The sequence below is a fragment of the Ursus arctos genome, unplaced genomic scaffold, assembly GCF_023065955.2.
Source record: "Ursus arctos isolate Adak ecotype North America unplaced genomic scaffold, UrsArc2.0 scaffold_30, whole genome shotgun sequence".
In the NCBI taxonomy this organism is placed as follows: domain Eukaryota; kingdom Metazoa; phylum Chordata; class Mammalia; order Carnivora; family Ursidae; genus Ursus; species Ursus arctos.
The window spans coordinates 11,122,283-11,143,283 of NW_026622986.1; the positions used below are offsets into that span (position 1 = coordinate 11,122,283).

The 21,001-nt window shown below is 34.8% G+C and overlaps 1 protein-coding gene across 1 annotated transcript in view; it reads right to left on the reverse strand.

Moving 5' to 3' along the window:
* Positions 1–19,073, reverse strand: part of LOC113244269 (lamin tail domain-containing protein 1-like) — a 45,919-nt gene extending 26,846 nt beyond the window's left edge. The window contains exon 1 of the mRNA XM_057304644.1: positions 18,869–19,073. Within this exon, the coding sequence (XP_057160627.1) occupies positions 18,869–19,050 (182 nt within the window). The 5' untranslated portion in view covers positions 19,051–19,073. The remainder of the gene's footprint in view (positions 1–18,868) is intronic.
* Between the last annotated feature and the right edge of the window lie 1,928 nt (positions 19,074–21,001).

The window sequence follows — 21,001 nt, forward strand, 5'->3', positions numbered from 1 at the left end:
ACCCAGTGCACCATACAATACGTGCCCTCCTTACTACCCATCACCAGTTTATCCCATTCCCCCACCGCCCTCCCCTCTGAAGCCCTCAGTTAACTTCTTGTAAATTTTTAAATCATGTGCCAGAAATGTTGTCAGAGTTTTCTGTCTTCTATTTTTCTGATGATAAACCACTCCCAATCTTCTATTGTTCCTTTGAATGTAAGTTTCCTTTTTCTCTGGCTAAGATTTTCCATGTCTTCAGTTTTTCATTTGTTTGCTTGTTTGTTTGTTTGTTTGTTTGTTTGTTTGTTTGTTTAAAGGGGGGTTGGAGAGGAGGGACAGAGGGAGAGGGTGAGAGAGAATCTTAACCAGGCCCCAGGCCCAGCATGGAGCCAAAATCAAGAGTCTTAACTGACTGAGGCTTAACTGACTGAAGCCACTCAGGCACTCCTCTTATGTCTTCTGTTATAGAAGTTTTTCCAATATGCACCCAGAGGTTTGGGTTTTTATTTTTCTTTTATCTTTCTGGGGTTGGTAGTGCTTCTTGCATCTGTGGCATGATGTCTTTCATTAGTTCGGGAAACTTCTCTGCTATATTTCCACCAGTACTGTTCTACCTTCATCTGTGTCTTCTCTCCTTAAGTAACTTCAATTACAAGTAGGTGGATTTTTTTTAATCTTTCTCTATTTGTCTTTATGCCTGTTTCTCTTTGTCTAATATCTTTGCAATTCAGACTGGGTATTTTCTTCTAAGAATGTTTTAGTGCAATAATTCTCTCTTCTGTTGTATCAAATATATTATTAAACCCACCTACTTCTGAAATAGTAATTTCTCTTATTGGATTTTTTAGTTTTAGAATTTCCTTTTGATAATTTAATAAGAATAAACCATTAAAATATTTAGTTTCCAGTTCTATCTTGTCATTTAATTCTTTGAATATTTAGTCATTGTTATTTTAAAATCCCTGTCAGATAACCATAATATCTGCACCACCAAGGCCTGTTTTTATGTCCATTTTAACCTTAGTGTTTGGTTAACTTTTATCAGTTGTATGCCTTATTATTTTTTACGTAGTGCCTAATATTAAAGATTAAAAAACTGCAGAGATAATTTAAGGCTCTGTATAACATTTTCTCAACCCATAGAGGATTTTCTTCAGCTTCTCAAAGCCATCTAAGTTGGGGGTAAATCACTTTAATCAAACCAGGGTGTGAAATGATTTGACACTATGCTTAAGCTCCAATTAGGCTGGTCTATTTTGAATATAGCCTTATTATTGGGTGACCCTTTGAAGTTTCAACTGAAAACCTGGGTTGTTTATCAGGGACCCTCTTTCTGGATAGGCTCTGAATCCCAATTTTTATTCACTGGGCCTATGAAACTGCCAATATATTATTAACTTCTGAGCTTCTTAGCTGCTGCTTTCAAATTAACAACTGTTTTGAGGAGAAAAGTGGCTCCAAATGTCGGCCATCACTCTGAGTTTCCTCTTTGAGAAGAGGAATTGTAAGAATAGAGGATGTAAACATCCATGAAATCTCAATATACACGACTAAACTGCTTTCAAAATAGTGGTCTCACTTCATACTCTAATTGCATTATATGAGAATGCCTGTTTTGCAGAGGTTCACTTTTGAGTAAGTTACATGCATAGTCTTTTCTTTTGCATTACCATTATGGTTCTTACTAAATTGTGGATATAACATTTTATTCTTCTTTGAAATCCCTAGAATTCCTCCATGTCATCCTTATCCTACTGTTATTGAATTCTCTGTGGTATGTTTTAATTTCTTAACAAGATGTCTTTTTGTTTTTAAGACTTGCTTTTTTTGCATGGGAGATGAGCACTATTTTGAATTTTGCTTTTAAACAGATAAGACACTAGAATAGTTCAGTTATCCCTTTGTTATCATACATGTAATGGAATATGTATAGTTGTTTTTCAAAAATCTTTCATTATTTAAGTGAACTATTTACTGATCTTCAATTTTTATTTTCTGTACATAAAAATAAATTAGCTCATATGAAAGAAAAAATTACATCATCCATATCAGAGCTAGTAATTTCATCTGCCTTCCTTTTGATGTAAGTCCAAAAGCTATAAGAAAATACTTCACACAGTACACAGAAATTCACAGAGGCAGAGGGTTGTTAAATTGCTATCACACAGACTTTAGTAGTTATTTTTTTCTCTTTCCAATTAGTTTTTCCATTTTTCTTTAGTAGGAAAGTGACTTGAAACCTCTGCTTATAAGTCATTATTTGATGAGAGTGTAGAGTGATGTACCAATCATTCTGTCAGGAGTCTTTGCAGGGGACTGATTTGTAAAGAGATTGAAGAGACAGGGCTATGTAACTTTTTAAAAAACAATGACTTTCCATCATTTAAGTCTTGATTTATCTAGATCTTGGGTTTTTCTTGATACCTTCATGCTACTTATCTGTCTCTAGGTTTCTACATCTTTAAAGTTTGCTAAAATTACCTTTAGAGTTTCAGTTCTTCCAATATACACCTACCTAACATTCTCCATACAGATTGGCATCTGTGTTCATAGCTGTGGGGTGTCTAACAAAGGGGTTGACATTTAGGACCTCCTAAATTTTTAAGAGACAAACTTAGGGAGACTCAGGGAACTTGATTCAGTTCATTGGTATTACAAGAGAAAAGCCCTCAGACTGAAAGTTCTGGTAACAGATCCTTTAATGTAACGAGGAGGTAAGTTAGTACATCATTATCATCAGGTTTTAAAACATCTGAGGGAATAACAACTAGGACTTAGTTTGAATTAGAATCCTTGGGGAATATGAATAGATTTGTAATATCATAAGCTATTTTGGACCAAAACTATTCATGTAGTTATCATTATTTTGGTGAGGCCCATCTCAGTTTACACCTTACTACCATCCTGATTCTAGATTTATAGAATGGAGAATTGCCTGGGGGGTAGAGAAGGTGAACGGGTGGGAAGGTAGCCTTAATGTAGTTTGGTTACTCCTGAATCATCTAGAACTGACCTGGAAGCTAATACATGGTCTTAGATGTAGGGGAAAAGATCATGTGTAGCCAATGAAAATTCTAATGATGTCTCCATCTTGCTTCTTGTTTGCCTATGAACTTTTTCCCCTCCTGGTGGAAGATATTAAACATTCTTAGAGATGATGAATGATAATAGGAAAGAAACAACATATTTTATTGAAAACAACCAAATTGAGAGTTGGCTCCTGTTTCTAACCAAGATAGAATAACAGAAACTGTATTTGACCACCCAACTAAAAATCTGGAAAACTAAAAATCTGGAAAAAATTATATGAACCAATATTTTTCAAGGTATTGGACACTGGCCACTGAAGGAGTGATCTCTGAAAGATAGGAAATAAATGAGGTGAGCCTTAAAATTTTCCCACATTATTGCCTTGAGAGTTTCCAGGCTGTGTCACAGAGAGGTGGAGCCAGGTAAAGCCTGGTGGATTCTCTCACTTGAGGAGATGGAGCTGAGAGCCTGGAGAGACCAAGGTGGCAAGAGGTCATAGGCAGAGTTACCAGAGAGGAGATTGCTGCAAAAGAGAAAATTCTGGAGATTTTCAGAAGATTCCCATTAAGTATCCAGCAGAGGATTGATTAGCATATGCCTTTGAGTAAACTCTCTAAGACAGGATAACAAGAGTACTTGAAAGGATTAGAGACACCAGCACTCAGAACGCTCCCAGGATCAGGAAAAGTGCATGTTCCCATCAGCCAGACTGAAAATCCTCACAATTCATGGGCCATTGGGTAGAGTACTCGGAAGAGTCTTGTCTCAATAGTGAGGATTAATTAGCCATTGCTCTGCTGCCAGCTAACAACTTTTGGTTTTTGGTTTATTTATACATTTTTAAATTAAAATTCAATTAATTAACATATAACGTATTACTAGTTTGAGGTAGAGTTCAGTGATTCATCAGTCTTATATAATACCCAGTGCTCATTACATCATGTGCCCTCCTTAATGTCCATAACCCAGCTACACCATCCTTCCCCTCCAGCAACCCTCAGTTCATTTCCTATGATTAAGAGTCTCTATGGTTTGTCTCCTTCTCTGATTTTGCCTTGCTTTATTTTTCCCACTTGTTCCCTATGATCCTCTGTTTTGTTTCTTAAATTCCACATATGAGTGAGATCATATAATTCTTTCTCTGATTGACATATTTCACTTAGCATAATACACTCTAGCTCCATCTGTGTCCTTGCAATTGGCAAGATTGCATTTTTGATGGCTGAGTAGTATTCCAGTATGTGTGTGTGTGTGTGTGTGTGTGTGTGTGTGTGTGTGTGTACACACACACACATATATATATATACCCCACATCTTCTTTGTCCGTTCATCTGTCAATGGCCATCTGGCCACATAGTTTGGCTATTGTGGACATTGCTGTTATAAACATTGGGGTGGAGGTGCCCCTTGGATCACTACATTTGTAACTTTGGGATACAAACCTAGTAGTGCAATTGCTGTGTTGTAGGGTAGCTCTATTTTCAACTTTTTTGAGGAACCTCCATACTGTTTTCCAGAGTGGCCACACCAGCTTGCATTCCCATCAACAATGTAAGAGAGTTCCCTTTTTTCCCCATTGTCTCCAACATCTGTCGTTTACTGACTTGTTAATTTTAGCCATTCTGACTGGTGTGAGGTGGTATCTCATTGTGGTTTTGATATCTATTTCCCTGGTGAAAAGTGATGTGGAGCACTTTTTCATGTGTCTGTTGGCCATTTGTATGTTTTCTTTAGAGAAATGTCTGTTCATGTCTTCTGCCCATTTTTTATTGGATTTTTTTGTTCCTTGGGTGTTGAGTTTGATAAATTCTTTATGGATCTTGGATACCAATCCTTTATCTGATAAGACATTTGCAAATATCTTCTCTCATTCTGTCAGTTGTCTTTTGGTTTTGTCCACTGCTTCCTTTGCTGTACAAAAGCTTTTTATCTTGATCAAATCCCAATAGTTCATTTTTGCCTTCATTTCCCTTGCCTTTGAGACATGTCTGGCAAGAAGTTGTTGCGGGGTGCCTGGGTGGCACAGCGGTTAAGCATCTGCCTTCAGCTCAGGGCGTGATCCCAGCATTAATGGATCGAGCCCCACATCAGGATCCTCCGCTAGGAGGCTGCTTCTTCCTCTCCCACTCCCCCTGCTTGTGTTCCCTCTCTTGCTGGCTGTCTCTATCTCTGTCGAATAAATAAATAAAATCTTTAAAAAGAAAAAAAGAAGTGGTTGCAACCAAGGTCTGCCTGTGTTCTCCTCTAGGATTTTGATGGATTCCTGTCTCATGTTTGGGTCTTTCATCCATTTGAGTCTATTTTTGTGTATGGTATAAGGAAATGGTCCAGTTTCATTCTTCTGCGTGTGGTTGTCCAATTTTCCCAATACCGTTTGTTGAAGAGTCTTTTTTCCATTGTATATTCTTTCCCGCTTTGTTGAAGATTAGTTGACCATAGAGTTGAGGGTCCATTTCTGGGTTCTCTATTCTGTTCCACTGGTCTATGTTTCTGTTTTTGTGCCAGTACCATACCATCTTGATGATTACAGCTTTGTAATAGAGCTTGAAGTCCAGGATTGTGATGCCACCAGCTTTGGTTTTCTTTTTCAAAATTCCTTTCACTATTCAGGGTCTCTTCTGGTTCCATACAAATTTTAGGATTATTTGTTCCAGCTCTGTGAAAAAAGTTGATGGTATTTTGATAGGGATTGCATTGAATGTATAGATTACTCTAGGTAGTATAGACATTTTATAGTATTTGTTTTTCCAATCCATGAGCATGGAATGTTTTTAAATTTCTTTGTGTCTTCCTCAATTTCTTTCAAGAGTGTTCTATAGTTTTCTGAGTACAGATCCTTTGCCTCTTTTGTTAGGTTTATTTCTAGGTATCTTATGATTTTTGGTGCCATTAAAAATGGGGTCGACTCCTTAATTTCTCTTTCTTCTGTCTCAATGTATGGAAATGCAACTGATTTCTGTGCATTAATTTTATATCCTGCCACTTTGCTGAATTCCTGTATGAGTTCTAGCAATTTTGGGGTGGAGTCTTTTGGGTTTTCCACACAAAGGATCATGCCACCTTTGAAGAGTGAGAGTTTGACTTCTTCTCTGCCAGTTTGGATGCCTTTTATTTCTTTTTGTTGTCTGATTGCTGAGGCTAGGACTTCCAGTACTATGTTGAACAACAGTGGTGATAGTGGACATCCCTGCTGTGTTCTGACCTTAGGGGAAAAGCTCTCAATTTTTCCCCATTGAGGATAATATTTGCTGTGGGGTTTTCATAGATGTCTTTTATGATATTGAGGTATGTTCCCTCTATCCCTGCACTGTGAAGAGTTTTAATCAACAAAGGATGCCGTATTTTGTTAAAAGCTTTTTCTACATCTATTGAGAGGATCATATAGTTCTTGTCCTTTCTTTTATTAATGTAGTGTATCACATTGATTGAGTTGCAGATGTTGAACCAATCTTGCAGTCCAGGAATAAATCCCACTTGGTGGGGGTGAATAATCCTTTTAATGTACTGTTGGATCCTATTGGCTAGTATCTTGGTGAGAATTTTTGCACCCATGTTCATCAGGGATATTGGTCTGTAATTCTCCTTTTTGGTGGGATCTTTGTCTAGTTTGGGGATCAAGGTAATGCTGGCCTCACAGAATAAGTTTGGAAGTTTTCATTCCATTTCTATTTTTTGAAACAGCTTCAGAAAAATAGGTATTAATTCTTCTTTAAATGTTTGGTAGAATTCCCCAGGGAAGCCATCCAGGCCTGGACTCTTGTTTATGAGGAGATATTTGATTATTGCTTCAATTTCCTTGTCGGTTATGGGTATGTTCAGGTTTTCTATTTCCTTCTGTTTCAGTTTTTGTAGTTTATATGTCTCTAGGAATGCATCAATTTCTTCCAGATTGCCTAATTTGTTGGCATATATTTGCTCATAATATGTTCTTACAATTTTTTGTACTTCTTTGGTGTTGGTTGTGATCTCTTCTCTTTCATTCATGATTTTATTTATTTGGGTCCTTTCTCCTCTTTTGGTAGGTCTGGCCAGGGGTTTATCGATCTTATTAATTCTATATGCTTCCCTCTTAGGACTGCCTTTGCCACATCCCAAAGGTTTTGAACAGTTGTGTTTTCATATTCATTTGTTTCCATGAATTTTTAAAATTCTTCTTTAATTTCTTGGTTGACCCACTCATTCTTTAGTAGGATGCTTTTTTAGCCTCCATGTATCTGAGTTCTTTCCAAATTTCCTCTTGTGATTGAGTTCCAGTTTCAAAGCACTGTGGTCTGAAAATATGCAGGGAATGATCCCAGTCTTTTGGTACAGATTGAGAACTGATTTGTTACCCAGTATGTGACCTATTCTGGAGAAAGTTCCATGTGCCCTTGAGAAGAATATGTATTCTGTTGCCTTAGGATGGAGTGCTCTATATTTGTGAAGTCCATCTGGTCCTGTGTGTCATTCACAGCCCTTGTCTCCTTGATCTTCTGCTTAGATGATCTGTCCATTGCTGTGAGTAGGATGTTAAAGTCCCCTATTATTATTATATTATTATCAATGTTTTTCTTTAATTTTGTTTATTTAGTTTCTATATTTGGCTGCTCCTAAGTTAGGGGCATAAATATTTACAATTGCTAGATCTTCTAGTTGGATAGACTCTTTAAGTATGATATAATGTCCTTCTTCATCTCTTACTAGTCTTTGGTTTAAAATCTAATTTGTCTGATACAAGGATTGCCACCACAACTTTCTTTTGATGTTCATTAGCATGATAAATTGTTTTCCACCCTCTCAGATTCAATCTGGAGGTATCTTTGGGTCTAAAATGAGTCTTTTGCAGACACATATCAATGGGTTTTGCTTTTTAAAATCCAATCCGATACCCTGTGTCTTTTGATTAGGGCATTTAACCTATTTACATTCAGTGTAATCATTGAAAGATATGAATTTAGTGCCATTGTATTACCTGTACAGGCACTGTTTCTGTATATTGTCTCTGTTCCTTTCTGGTCTATGTTACTTTTGGTCTCTCTCTGCTTAAAGAATCCCTTTTAATATTACTTGCAGGTCTGATTTAGTGACATAAATTATTTTAGTTTGTCCTGGAAGTTTTTTTCTCTCTATTTTGAATGATAGCCTTGCTAGATCAAGTATTCTTGGCTGTATATTGTTCTCATTTAGCACCCTGGATATATCACACCAGTCTTTTCTTGCCTGCCAGGTCTCTGTGGATACGTCTGTTGCCAGTCTAAATTTTCTACTCTTGTAGATTACGGACCTCTTGTCCTGAACTGCTTTTAGTATTTTCTCTTTGTCTCTGAGATTTGCAAGTTTCACTATTGTATTTTGAGGTGTTGACCTATTTTTATTGATTTTGAGGGGGGTTTTCTGTGCCTCCTGAACTTGAATGCCTGTTTCCTTCCCCAGATTAGGGAGGTTCTCTGCTATAATTTGCTCTAATATACCTTCTGCACCCCCTTTCCTCTTCTTCTGTGATCCCAATTATTCTAATATTGTTTTGCTTTATGGTATCACCTATCTCTTTAATTCTCCCCTCATGATCCAGTAAATGTTTATCTCCCTTTTTCCCAGCTTCTTTATTCTCCATCATTTTGTCTTCTATATCACTAATTCTCTCTTCTGCCTCATTTATCCTTGCAGTTACAGCCTCTTTGATTTCAACTTGATTTGATTTTAATTCTTTTATTTCTCGAGAAAGGAATTCTCTACAGTCTTCTACACTTTTTTCAAACTCAGCTAGTACTTTTATAATTGTTATTCTGAACTCTAGTTTCAACATCTTACTTATATCCATACTGATTAGGTCCTTGGCAGTCAGTACTGCCTCTTGTTCTCTTTTTGAGGTGAGTTTTTCCATCTTGTCATTCTGTTTTGCAAAAAGTGGTCACTTTTCTATTTGTAGAGTTGCAGCTTTTCTTAGATCTTTAGTTGGGTTCACAGGTGTTTAGAATGATTTGATAATTATCTAGCTGAATTCCTGGGACCAGACAAAACTAAGGTATCCTACTCCTCTGCCATCTTGGATTCCTCGCCACTAAACAAATTTTAAAAGCAAGTTCCCAAACGCCCAAACTATTTCTAAGTAACTTAATTTCATTCCAGAACAAAGCTCAAGAATATTTTTAGAAATAGAAAGATATTCTAGCATTGAAATAACATAAAAATGACAATTTCTGGCATTTAATAAAAATTACCAGGCATATAAATAAATTGGATAATACAACCCATAATAAGGAGAAATAAAAATAAAAATTGATCAAAATTGATCCAGAATGGATGAACATGTCAAAAATAGCAAAAGGGCAAAGTACTTGTAACTATATTCTGTACATAAAAAATTTAGGTGTAAGTTCGAACATGACTGAGACACAGCTGAAGTAAAAATACACTAGATGGGATTAACAAGATTAGTCATTGCAGATAAAAACATTAGTGAATTTGAAGACATAGCAATAGATATTATCCAAAATGAGACACACAGAGGAAAAAAGAAAAGACTAAAAAAGAACACAGCATTAGTGAATTGTGGGATGACTTCAAATAGCCTAGTATATGTGTAATTTGAGTTTCTAAAGAAAAAGAGAGAGACAAAATATATTTTTATTTTAATGCTTTTTTTATTATATTATGTTAGTCACCATACAGTACATCTCTGGTTTCTGATGTAAAGTTTGATGATTCATTAGTTGCGCATAACACCCAGTGCACCATGCAATACGTGCCCTCCTTACTACCCATCACCAGTCTATCCCATTCCCCCACCCCCCTCCCCTCTGAAGCCCTCGGTTTGTTTCTCAGAGTCCATAGTCTCTCATGCTTCATTCCCCCTTCTGATTACCCCCCTTTCTTTATCCCTTTCTTCCCCTACTGATCTTCCTAGTTCTTATGTTCCATAGATGAGAGAAATCATATGATAGTTGTCTTTGAGAGACAAAATATTTTAAGAAACAATTACCTAAAGTTTTCTATAATTTTAAAATTTTAAGTCTATATATCTGTAAATCATAGAAGCTCAACAAAGTCCAAGCATAGAATTCCTGATAAAAAAGTTATACCAAGGCACATCATAATCAAATCTCCCAAAAGCAACAAGAGAAAAAAGACTAATCACATACAAGAAAACCACCATAACACTATAGGTAGATTTCTCAACAGAAACTGTGTGGCCAGGGGAAGGTGGGATAGTATATTCAAAGTACTGAAAGAAAAAATTGCCAACCAGATATACTTTACCTTGCAAAGCTATCCTTTAAAAGTGAAAGGGAGATAAAGTCTTTCCCAGACAAACAAAAACTAAGGGAGTTTTTCACCATTAAAACTGCCTTACAATAAATTCTTAAAGAAGTTCTTCAAATAGAATTAAAAAACACACTAAACAGGCTGCCTGGGTGTCTCAGATGGTTAAGCATCTGTCTTTGGCTCAGGTCATGATCTCCAGGTCCTGGGACCTAGCCCCATTTTGGGGTCCCAGCTCAGCGGGGGAGTCTGCCTCTCCCTCACCCTCTGCCTCTACCCCTGCTTTCTCTCTCTTAAATGAATAAATAAAATCTTTAAAAAAAAAACACTAAACAGCAACATGAATGTATGTGGAAGTGTAAATCTCAGTGGTAAATGTATATATCTATATATCTATCTCTCTGTCTATATATAGTCAAATACAAAATAATAGGACTTTAGTGGTAGTGCATATAATTACTAATTATCAAACATAAAAGTTAGAACAAAAATATTAAGAATAACTATAACCATGAAGACTTGCAAAGGATTCACATTATTTAAAAAAGCCAACTCTGACTTCAAGAACACAAATTGTTTGTAAGGTAAAAGTGTAGAATTTTTATATTGAATTGAACTTAAGTAATTATGAAATCAAAATAGACAGTTAAAGCTACAAGATTTAGACAAGCATTATGATAACCACAAAATCCCTATAAATTTCATTACAGAAATTTATCAAATAACAAGACAGAGAGGAAGAAAGGAACAAAGGAACTGCAAAAACAAAACAATGAACAAAACGGCAATAGCAAGTTTTTATCTATTGATAGTCATTTTAAATGTAAAATGGGTTAAATTCTTCAATCAAAAGGCATAGAGTGGTTGAATAGATTAAAAAAGAAAACAATAGCCAGCAATGTGCTATTTACAAGAGACTCACTTTAGATATAAGGACACACATAAGTTGAAAGAAAAGGATAGAAAATGATACATCATGCAAATGGTAACCAAAATAAAGCAGAGGTAGCTGTACTTATATTAGACAAAAAAGACTTTAAGTAAAAAACTGCCATTAAAGACAAAGAAGGTCATTAGATAATGATAAAAGGGTCAATTCAATAGGAAGATGTAACAATTGTAAATATTTATGCACCCAACATCAGAGCACCTAAATATATAAAACAAATATTGACAGAGCTAAAGGGAAAAATGACAACAATACAATAATAGAAAACTTTATAACCATACTTTCAATAATAGAATATTGAGGGTAGAAAATCAATAAGGAAACAGCTGACTTGAACGACTCAATAGACCAAATGGATATGTCTATTATACAGCCACCCTAGGGGGGCAGAATACACATTCTTCTCAAGCACACACAGAGCATTCTCCAGGACACATCACATGTTAGGTCACAAAACAAGTCAACAATTTAAAATTAAAACCATCCTAGCTATCTTCTCAAACCACAGTGGAATGAATGTAGAAATCAATGACAGAAAACAGGAAAATTCATGAAAACATGGAAACTGAACAATACATTTTTTAAAGATTTTTTATTTTATTTATTTGACAGAGAGAGCCAGCGAGAGAGGGAACACAAGCAGGGGGAGTGGGAGAGGAAGAAGCAGGCTCCTAGTGGAGGAGCCTGACGTGGGGCTCGATCCCAGAACGCTGGGATCACACCCTGAGTCGAAGGCAGACGCTTAACGACTACACCACCCAGGCGCCCCTGAACAATACATTCTTGAATCAATATTGGGTAAAAGAGGAGATCAAAAGGGAATTTTAAAAATAACTGGGATGAATGAAAACAAAAATACAACTTACCCAAACTAATGGGATGCAGCAAAAGCAGTGCTAGGAGGGAATTTTATAGCATCAAATGCCTACGTTAAAAAAGAATAAAGATCTCAATTAAAATACCTAATTTTACAACTTAAGAAAGTAGAAAAAGTTAGAACAAACTAAACCTAAAGTAGAAAAAAAGATATAGTAAAGATTAGAGCAGTAACATAAAAAATTGAGAATAGAGCAACAATTTAAAAACTTAATGAAATGAAAAGTTTTTAAAAAAAATACAAATGAAATTGACAAACCCTTAGCTAGATTAAGGAAAAAAGAAGATTCAAATGAAAAATATCAGATTTTTTTTTTTAAAGATTTTATTTATTTATTCGACAGAGATAGAGACAGCCAGCGAGAGAGGGAACACAAGCAGGGGGAGTGGGAGAGGAAGAAGCAGGCTCACAATGGAGGAGCCTGATGTGGGACTCGATCCCAGAACGCCGGGATCACGCCCTGAGCCGAAGGCTGACGCTTAACCGCTGTGCCACCCAGGCGCCCCGAAAAATATCAGATTTAAAAGAGGAAACATTACATTCGATGATACAGAAATAAAAAGGACCGTAATGGACTACTATGAACACTTATATGTAAATAATTGGATAACCAAGAAGAAATGGACAAATACTAGAAACATACAAAGGCTATAAAGACTGAACCAAGAAGAAATAGGAAGTGTAAATAAATCAGGAACAAACAAGGAGTTTGAATCAGTAATCAAGAACATTCCAACAACAACAACAACAACAACAAAAAACTCTGGAAACAGATGGCTTCAAGGATGAATTCTGTGAAACATTCAAAGAACTAATGCAAACCCTTCTTGAAGTTTTCAAAAAGTAGAGAAAGGGAGAACCCTTCCAAACTCATTTTATGAGGCCAGCATCACTTTGATTCCAAAGCCAAAAAAGACAACACAAGACAAAATAAAAACCACAAGAAAATAGGCCAACATCCCTGCAGAATGTATTTGCAAAAATCCTCAATAAAATACTAGCAAACCAATTCAACAGCACACTATAAAGATCATACACCATGACCAAGTGGGATTTATCCCTGGGATGGAAGGAAGTTCAACATATGAAAAGTCAATATGACATGTTCCATCAACACAATGAAAGACAAAAACCACATAATTCCATTTTTTGTATCAGATGCAGAAAAAACATTTGGCAAAATTCAACATTCTTTCATGATAAAAACTCTCAAAAAATAGATAAAGAAGCAACATACTTCAGTATAATAAACGTCATATAGGAAAAATCCACAGTAAACATCATAATCAATGGGGAAAAACTGAAAGTTTTTCTAGGATTCAGAACAAGGCAAGGATGTTCATTCTCACCATTGTTATTCAATGTAGTCCTGGAAGTCCAAGCCAGAGCAATCAGGCAAGAAAAAAAATTAAAGATACCCAAATGAGAAAAGATGTAAATTATTGCTATTTGCAGATGACACAATCATATACGTAGAAAATCCTAAAGACACCACAAAATGCTGTTAGAAAAAATGAATTCGGTGAAGTTGTACACTACAGAATTAACTTGCAAAAATCAGTGGAATTTCTGCACATTAATAATAGACTAATCAAAACAGATATTAAGACAACAATCCCACTTACATTAGCAATAAAAAGAATAAAAGACCTACATATTAACCAAAGAGTTTTGTGAAAAATTTGTACACTGAAATTATTGTACTACAATATTGAAAACTTATACACTACAAAATATTGATGAAGGAAATTTAAAAGACACAAATAAATAGAAAGACATGGCATGTTCATAGTTTGGAAGACCTAATATTGTTAAAATGCTCATGCATTTTACCCAAAGTGATCTACAGATACAATGCAATTTCTATCAAAATACCAATGACTTGTTTTGTGTGTGTGTGTTTTCTTTTTTTACAGAAGTTGAAAAACCAATCTCAAAATTCATATGGAACCACAAAAGACCCCAAATAGACAAAGCAATCTTGATCAAGAAGAAAAAAGTTGGAGGTATCCCACTTCCTTACCTCAAATTATATTATAAAGCTAAAGTAATTAAGACAGTATGGTATTGGCATAAAAATAGACATATAGACCAATGGAACAGAATAGAAAGCCCCAGAAGAAACCCATGCATAAAAATTATGGTTAATTAATCTTCAACAAGAGTGCCAAAACCACACAATGGGGAAAGGGTAGTTTCTTCAATGAATGATGGAAAACTGGTATCCACATGTAAAAGAATGAAATTGGACCCCTATGTCACACCATATACAAAAATTGCTCAAAATGGCCCAAAGACTTAAAAATAAGACTTGAAACCATGAACTCATAGTAAAAAAAGAGGGACAGCAAAAATACAATATCTGGGATGAAAGAAATAAAAGAATAGTATTGTAAAGCTCTTATACTATTTGGGAAGTGCTATAATATCACTTGATGGTAGTCTGTGATAGGCCGAAGATATAACCTATAAACCTGAAAGGAACCACTAAAATAACAGAGTTATAGCTAATCAGCCAACAATAGAGATAAAATGGAATCATTGATAATACTCAATTCAAAAGAATACAGAAAAAGAGGAAAAAGACAACAGAATATTTGGGGCAAATAGAAAACAAATAGCAAGATAGTAGACCGAACTCTAACCATACTAACAATTACTTTAAATGTAAACAGTTTAAATTCTCAAATTAAAAGACAGAGATTATTAAACTTGATAGAAGAACAAGTCTCAACTACATGCTATTTAAAAAACATGCATTCTAAATATAAAGACACAAATAGGTTAAAAGTAAAAGAATGGAAAACGACCATGCTAACAATAATAAAAGGAAAGCTGAAGTGGCTGTATTAATATAAGTAGATTTTTGAGCTAAAAATAATGCCAGGGATAAAGAAGGTCATTTCATAATGATGTAGAGATCAGATCATTAAGAGGATATAACAATTCCAAATGTTTGTAAATCTAGTAACTGAGCTTCAAAGTACATAAAACAAAAACTGATAGAACTGCAAGGTAAAACCAACAAATCCACATAGTTGATTTTAACATTCCTTTCTCAGAAATTCATAGAACAGGTAGACATAAAATCAGCAAAAAGACAGTTACTAAATGCCATCAACCAAATTTGACCTGATGGACATTTATAAAACACTCTACTCAAGAACATCAGAATATAAAATCTTTGTAAGTGCACTCAGAACATTAACCAGGATAGACGATATCCTGACTATAAAAGAAGTCTCAATACATTTAACAGGACTCAAGTCATACAAAGTGTGTTCTTTGACCACTATAGAATTTAATAAGAAATTGATAACAAAAACATATCTGGACAATCACTGAAACTGGCAAATCTGTCAATATTTGGAAACTAATCAATATACTTTTTATTACACAAAGATCAAAGAAGAAATTAAGTGGAAATTAGAAAGTATTTTGAAATGATTGAAAATCCAACATATCAAATTTGTGGACAGCAAATGGATGGGTCATGTCTTTTTATCCAATCTGCAACCCTGTGGTATTTTATGGGAGCATTAGGCCATTCACATTGAGAGTATTATTGAGACATATGATTTTAATGATGTCATGTTACCTGTGAAGTCTTTGTTTCTATAGATTGTAAATTTCTGTTCTGTATCACTCTTGAGATACCACCTTACGCCAGCCAAAGTGGCAAAAATTGACAAGGCAGGAAACAACAAATGTTGGAGAGGATGTGGAGAAAGGGGATCCCTCTTACATTGTTGGTGGGAATGCAAGTTGGTACAGCCACTTTGGAAAACAGTGTGGAGGTCCCTTAAAAAGTTAAAAATTGAGCTACCCTATGATCCAGCAATTGTACTACTGGGTATTTACCCCAAAGATAGAAATGTAGTGAAGAGAAGGGACATATGCACCCCAATGTTCAAAGCAGCATTGTCCACAATAGCTAAAGGAGCCAAGATGCCCTTAAACAGATGACTGGATTAAGAAGACGTGGTTCATATATACAACGGAATATTACTCAGCCATCAGAAAGAACGATTACACAACATTTGCAGCAACATGGACGGGACTGGAGGAGATTATGCTAAGTGAAATAAGTCAAGCAGAGAAAGACAATTATCATACGGTTTCACTCATTTATGGAACATAAGAAATAGGAAGATCAGTAGGAGAAGGAAGGGAAGAATGAAGGGTGGGTAAACAGAAGGGGGAATGAACCATGAGAGACTGTGGACTCTGGGAAACAAACTGAGGGCTTCAGAGGAGAGGGGGGTGGGGGACTGGGATAGGCCAGTGATGGGTATTAAGGAGGGCAAATATTGCATGGTGCACTGGTTGTTATATGCAAATAATGAATCACGGAACATTACATCAAAAACTAAGGATATACTGTATGGTGACTAACATAACATAATAAAAATTATTTTAAAAAAATTAAAATAAATAAAATAAAAAATAAAAAAAATAAAAGTATCGAACTTCAAAAAAAAATTTGTGGGATGCCACTAAAGCTGAACTTAGGGGGAAATTTAATAAATGCTTGTATTAGAAGAGAAAATAGTATCAAATCAATGATCTCAGGCTCCACCTTGAGAAACTAGAAAAAGAAAAGGAAATGAAACCTAAAGTGGGCAGAAGAAAGTAAATACATATCAGAATGGAAATCAATAAAATAGAAAACAAAACAAAAAACACAGAAGACCAATGAAATCAAACACTGTTTGAGAGGCTCAATAAAGCTGATGACTCTCAGGCAAGACTGATCAGGAAATGGAGAGAAGATACATTTGAGCAGTATCAGCAATAAGAAATGTGACATCACTACAGATTCTACGGATACTAAAAGGATTATAAGGAAATATTATGAACAAGTTCATGACAATTAATCTGAAAATTAGATGAAATGGACAAATTGTGTGAAAGACACAAACTATCCAAGAAGAAATAGATAACTGGAATATCCTGATATCTATTTTCAAGAAATACAACTTGTAGATTAAAACCTTCCCACAAAGAAACTCTGGGCCCAGAATGCTTCACTGATGAATTCTATAAAATATTTAAGAAAAAAGTTACTTCTATACAAACTCAGCTAGAAAATGAAAGAGGAGGGACTATATCTCAACTCATTCTATGAGGCAAGCTTTACCCTGATGCCAAAGCAGACAAAGACATTACAGGAGAAGAAAATGACAGACAGATACTCTGCACAAACATAGATGTAAAGATTTGAAACAAAATTTTAGCCAATAAAATTCAATAATATATTAAAAGAATAAACATTATGATCAAAGGAGGTTTATGAAAAACCATACAATCATCTCAGTAGATGCATTAAAAGCATTTGACAAAAATCTAATATTCATTCATAATATTTATTTCCACAATTAAACATTCTGAATCATGATCCTGTTACTCCTTTGTTTAAAACTTTCCCATTGCTTCCCATTTCCCATTGTGAAAATAAAATTCCTCATCCTGTGTTCAAGGCTCACTGTGATTGCTCCCCAACCCTGGCCCCTACAAACCTGTTACAACAATTGATGCGTTGCTCAGTGGGGCAATGCTATAAAATGCCTTATATCTACCTAATCCTAGCTTTTTCTGCCTCCTTCACTTCGTTTATGCTCGTCCTTTGCTCTAGGCTGGTGGTTCTCAACCTTGACTGTGCATTAGAATTACCATGGGATTTAAAAAATGATGATGATCAATTCTACTGCTAGAAATTCTGACTCAAAGAGTCTAGGATAGGGTCAGGACATTAAAAACTTCTCAGCTTATTCAATTGTGTAAGTAGGATTGAGAACTAGTGCCCTAGAATGTTCTCACAGACTCCAAATTTGGATATCCAAAATTTATCTTTCTAAGATAATTCTAATTAACAACTCCTTCATAAAAATCTTCCCAGATCACCCTCTCCTGGAGAATGTTCTCTCAATGCCTTGATACTTTGTCTCTCTCAGTCCTTATACCTGCAGGTCTTTCTTGATCTGAGTGAAAGTTCTTCAAACCATATTCACAAATCTTTTTTTTTCTTTGAATTTTTGTTCCAAATAAGTCATCATTCTTAACATGTTAGATAGATATTGAATGAATAATTTGATGAAGTGTTTTTAGATGGTTGAAAGAATGCTTATTTATTCACTGCAGTTGAATGGTTAGCAGTAGTTGATTTTAGGAAATCTGACCTAAGAGGAGAATAGTTTCCTTTATGTCTCATCTACAAACCTGGCTAATAAGTTCTTTTAGCCCTCTCACACTCTTTGTTGACATGTGTTTATTTCTAATAATTCATAATTCAATCTGTTGTTAAAGCAACAAGAAAATCAGGGATAAGTAAATGTATAGATGAGCCAGCTCTTTTATTTTAGCTCTAATATAAACTTTCTTCCTGATCAATTATTTTTGCCATAGCTATCAACAACCATAAAAATGGATCAATGAGTAAGTCCACATTTTTCCTTCTATCTCAAACTCAAGTCCCTAGAAAAAAGACACTAAATCCATCTGAATGATTTGCCAATAATAAAAAATAGAGTTGACTTTATCTGTAGAGATTATGTAGTGCTGTTTTCTTTGGCATCTTTGAAAAATCAGCATTCCTTGTTTGGCTCCCTAGAAAATTACATTGATTTCTTATCATTGCTCAGAACATGACACAGTTATATTTCAATAAAGTGCTTAAGGTTTTAGATGAAATCATGGAAGTAATATCAGAGTAGAACTTTATTACCTACTGAAGTAAAGTAGCTCCTATTCTAATAGAAGATATTAAATAGTTCAAATAAAATAGGTACCTGGATCTAGATTGGCCCACTTCTTCAAGAATCACAGAGAAGTGCTTCCAGGCTTTCTCAGCATGGAATGAGTGCGAAAGAAGTTTCTTTGAATCACTAAACAAAGATAGGAAATAATCTTCTCCTTTCCCAGTTACTGGTATCTCAGGATCAAGGATTGGTAGAGCCTGTCTCTTTGTCATTATGGAGCTACCGATGCCTTTCAAAGAAACTAGAGAGAAAAGCAACAGAAAGAAGTAAATAAAAGGACATTAAAAGAACACAAACCACTATCTTTATTCTTTGCATCTACAAAATTATACTTTATACATTTTACTGTCACTTTCAAACTCAATGAGGATAATTAAAAGCTATAAACCAAAGTCTGTGAAATAACTAGTAAGTGATTATTTTTAGTGACATACAATTCCTAGAGATTATGTCTGTTATCTTACATTATCAATAATATCATTAGCATAATGACTTTTATTTAACTGATTATTCAGTTGTACTAGGAGCATCATAAGTTTTCAAGGTGGTAAACATTTGATTCTCTCAAATCTGGATATGATATATATAAATACAACTTTATTTCATATTAGCCATCCTCCCCAAATTATTACCCGTAAATTAAGACCTCAAATGAACCCTTCCTACCAATAATTAGTAATTTCGCTAGGTAAAGACTTAAATTTCCTCTAATCAACTAAAATAGTTTATTAGAAAGAAAGAGTAATGCTTAATCAGACTCTAGTATCCTCTTGGAAATTCGCTCTTTTAAAGTTATCACTACTACAATTTAAATACAAAATAGTTTTTATAATTCTGCATGGAAGGAAGCAGGCTTGATAAATCTAATGTTGTGTCTGCAAAGAGTAACACTACAGAGAGAGACCATGATGAAGTGGATAGAACAATGAATCTTGGATTTAGACAGACCTGCAATTGTATCCCAGCTCTGCCACTTAGTAAGCCAACTGATTTAAGCATTCTAATTCTCCATTTTCCTGAACATAAAATAACACAACCTTTGTGTAAGGTAATGTGAGGATTGAAGAAAATGTAGATAACTCTCTAGTACAGTGTCTAGTTTTTAACAGGTATTTAGTAAATGATAGCAATTATTGTAGTTCAGGGGCTTTGGTTAATGTGACACTGTGTCCAAAATCATTAAAGGACTGAGACAATCTAGAATTTGCTTTATATTCTTTTATCTTTAACAAAACCAAAGCAATGTGAAAGATGGAAAAGAATAAACATAGTTTCTAAGGAAGATTCCTCAAAATATTTTGTCTAGAAGAAATGTTTGGAATTAAATTAGTTCATTCTCAGTCACTTAAGTATTTACTTAATCCTTAAATTCCTTTGGAGAAGGAGATTATATAGTACCCTTTTAATGGCTCATCTCGAAGGATGAAAACCTTTATATTCTAAAAATGAAGAAGACAGATTAATTTTAGTTCTAGTTGTTATTTCATCTAGAGGAACAGATGGAAATGAACCAAATGCAACAAGCTGCAGTGGACCCAGGCATTTATCTACAGAACCTGAATCTATAGTAACTGAAGGAGAAGATTACAATATCCCAGTTCAGCTTTCATCTTACGTGGGGAAACCACTATATTTTGTTTTTCCCCTAAGAGCTTGCACAGTTTAATCCAAATGTAGAACATATACCATGATGATATGGGGATAAAGAAGGAAAAATATTCCCTCCTTAGATGTAAAGTTGGTATTTTCATTTTTGAGTATATGGATTTTGGTCATTGCTAAAGGTCAGTGTGATCTTAGGAGCCTTCTTTAAAGAGTGCATTATAGTCATACAAACAATGAAGCATAGGGAATAATAGCAGTAGACCAAAATCCTACATAATATTGTGTCACAAGTTTAGGAAAATGCCAGAAACAAAATGAAGTATAGATAAGCAGCAGCCAGGCTTAAAGATCCACAGAATAACAGAGGAAAATAGAGGCATCAAGTAGGCATGGGTGTGTTTATGTTACTACTTTTGAAACTTATTGACTGGTAATTGAAATACAAACCCCAAATTTAGCCTATTCAACAAGGAAGTATTTACAGATATATTCATATTCACGACTAATTTTTATTAAATACTTGCTATATGCTAAGTAATTTTCATAAATATTTTATTT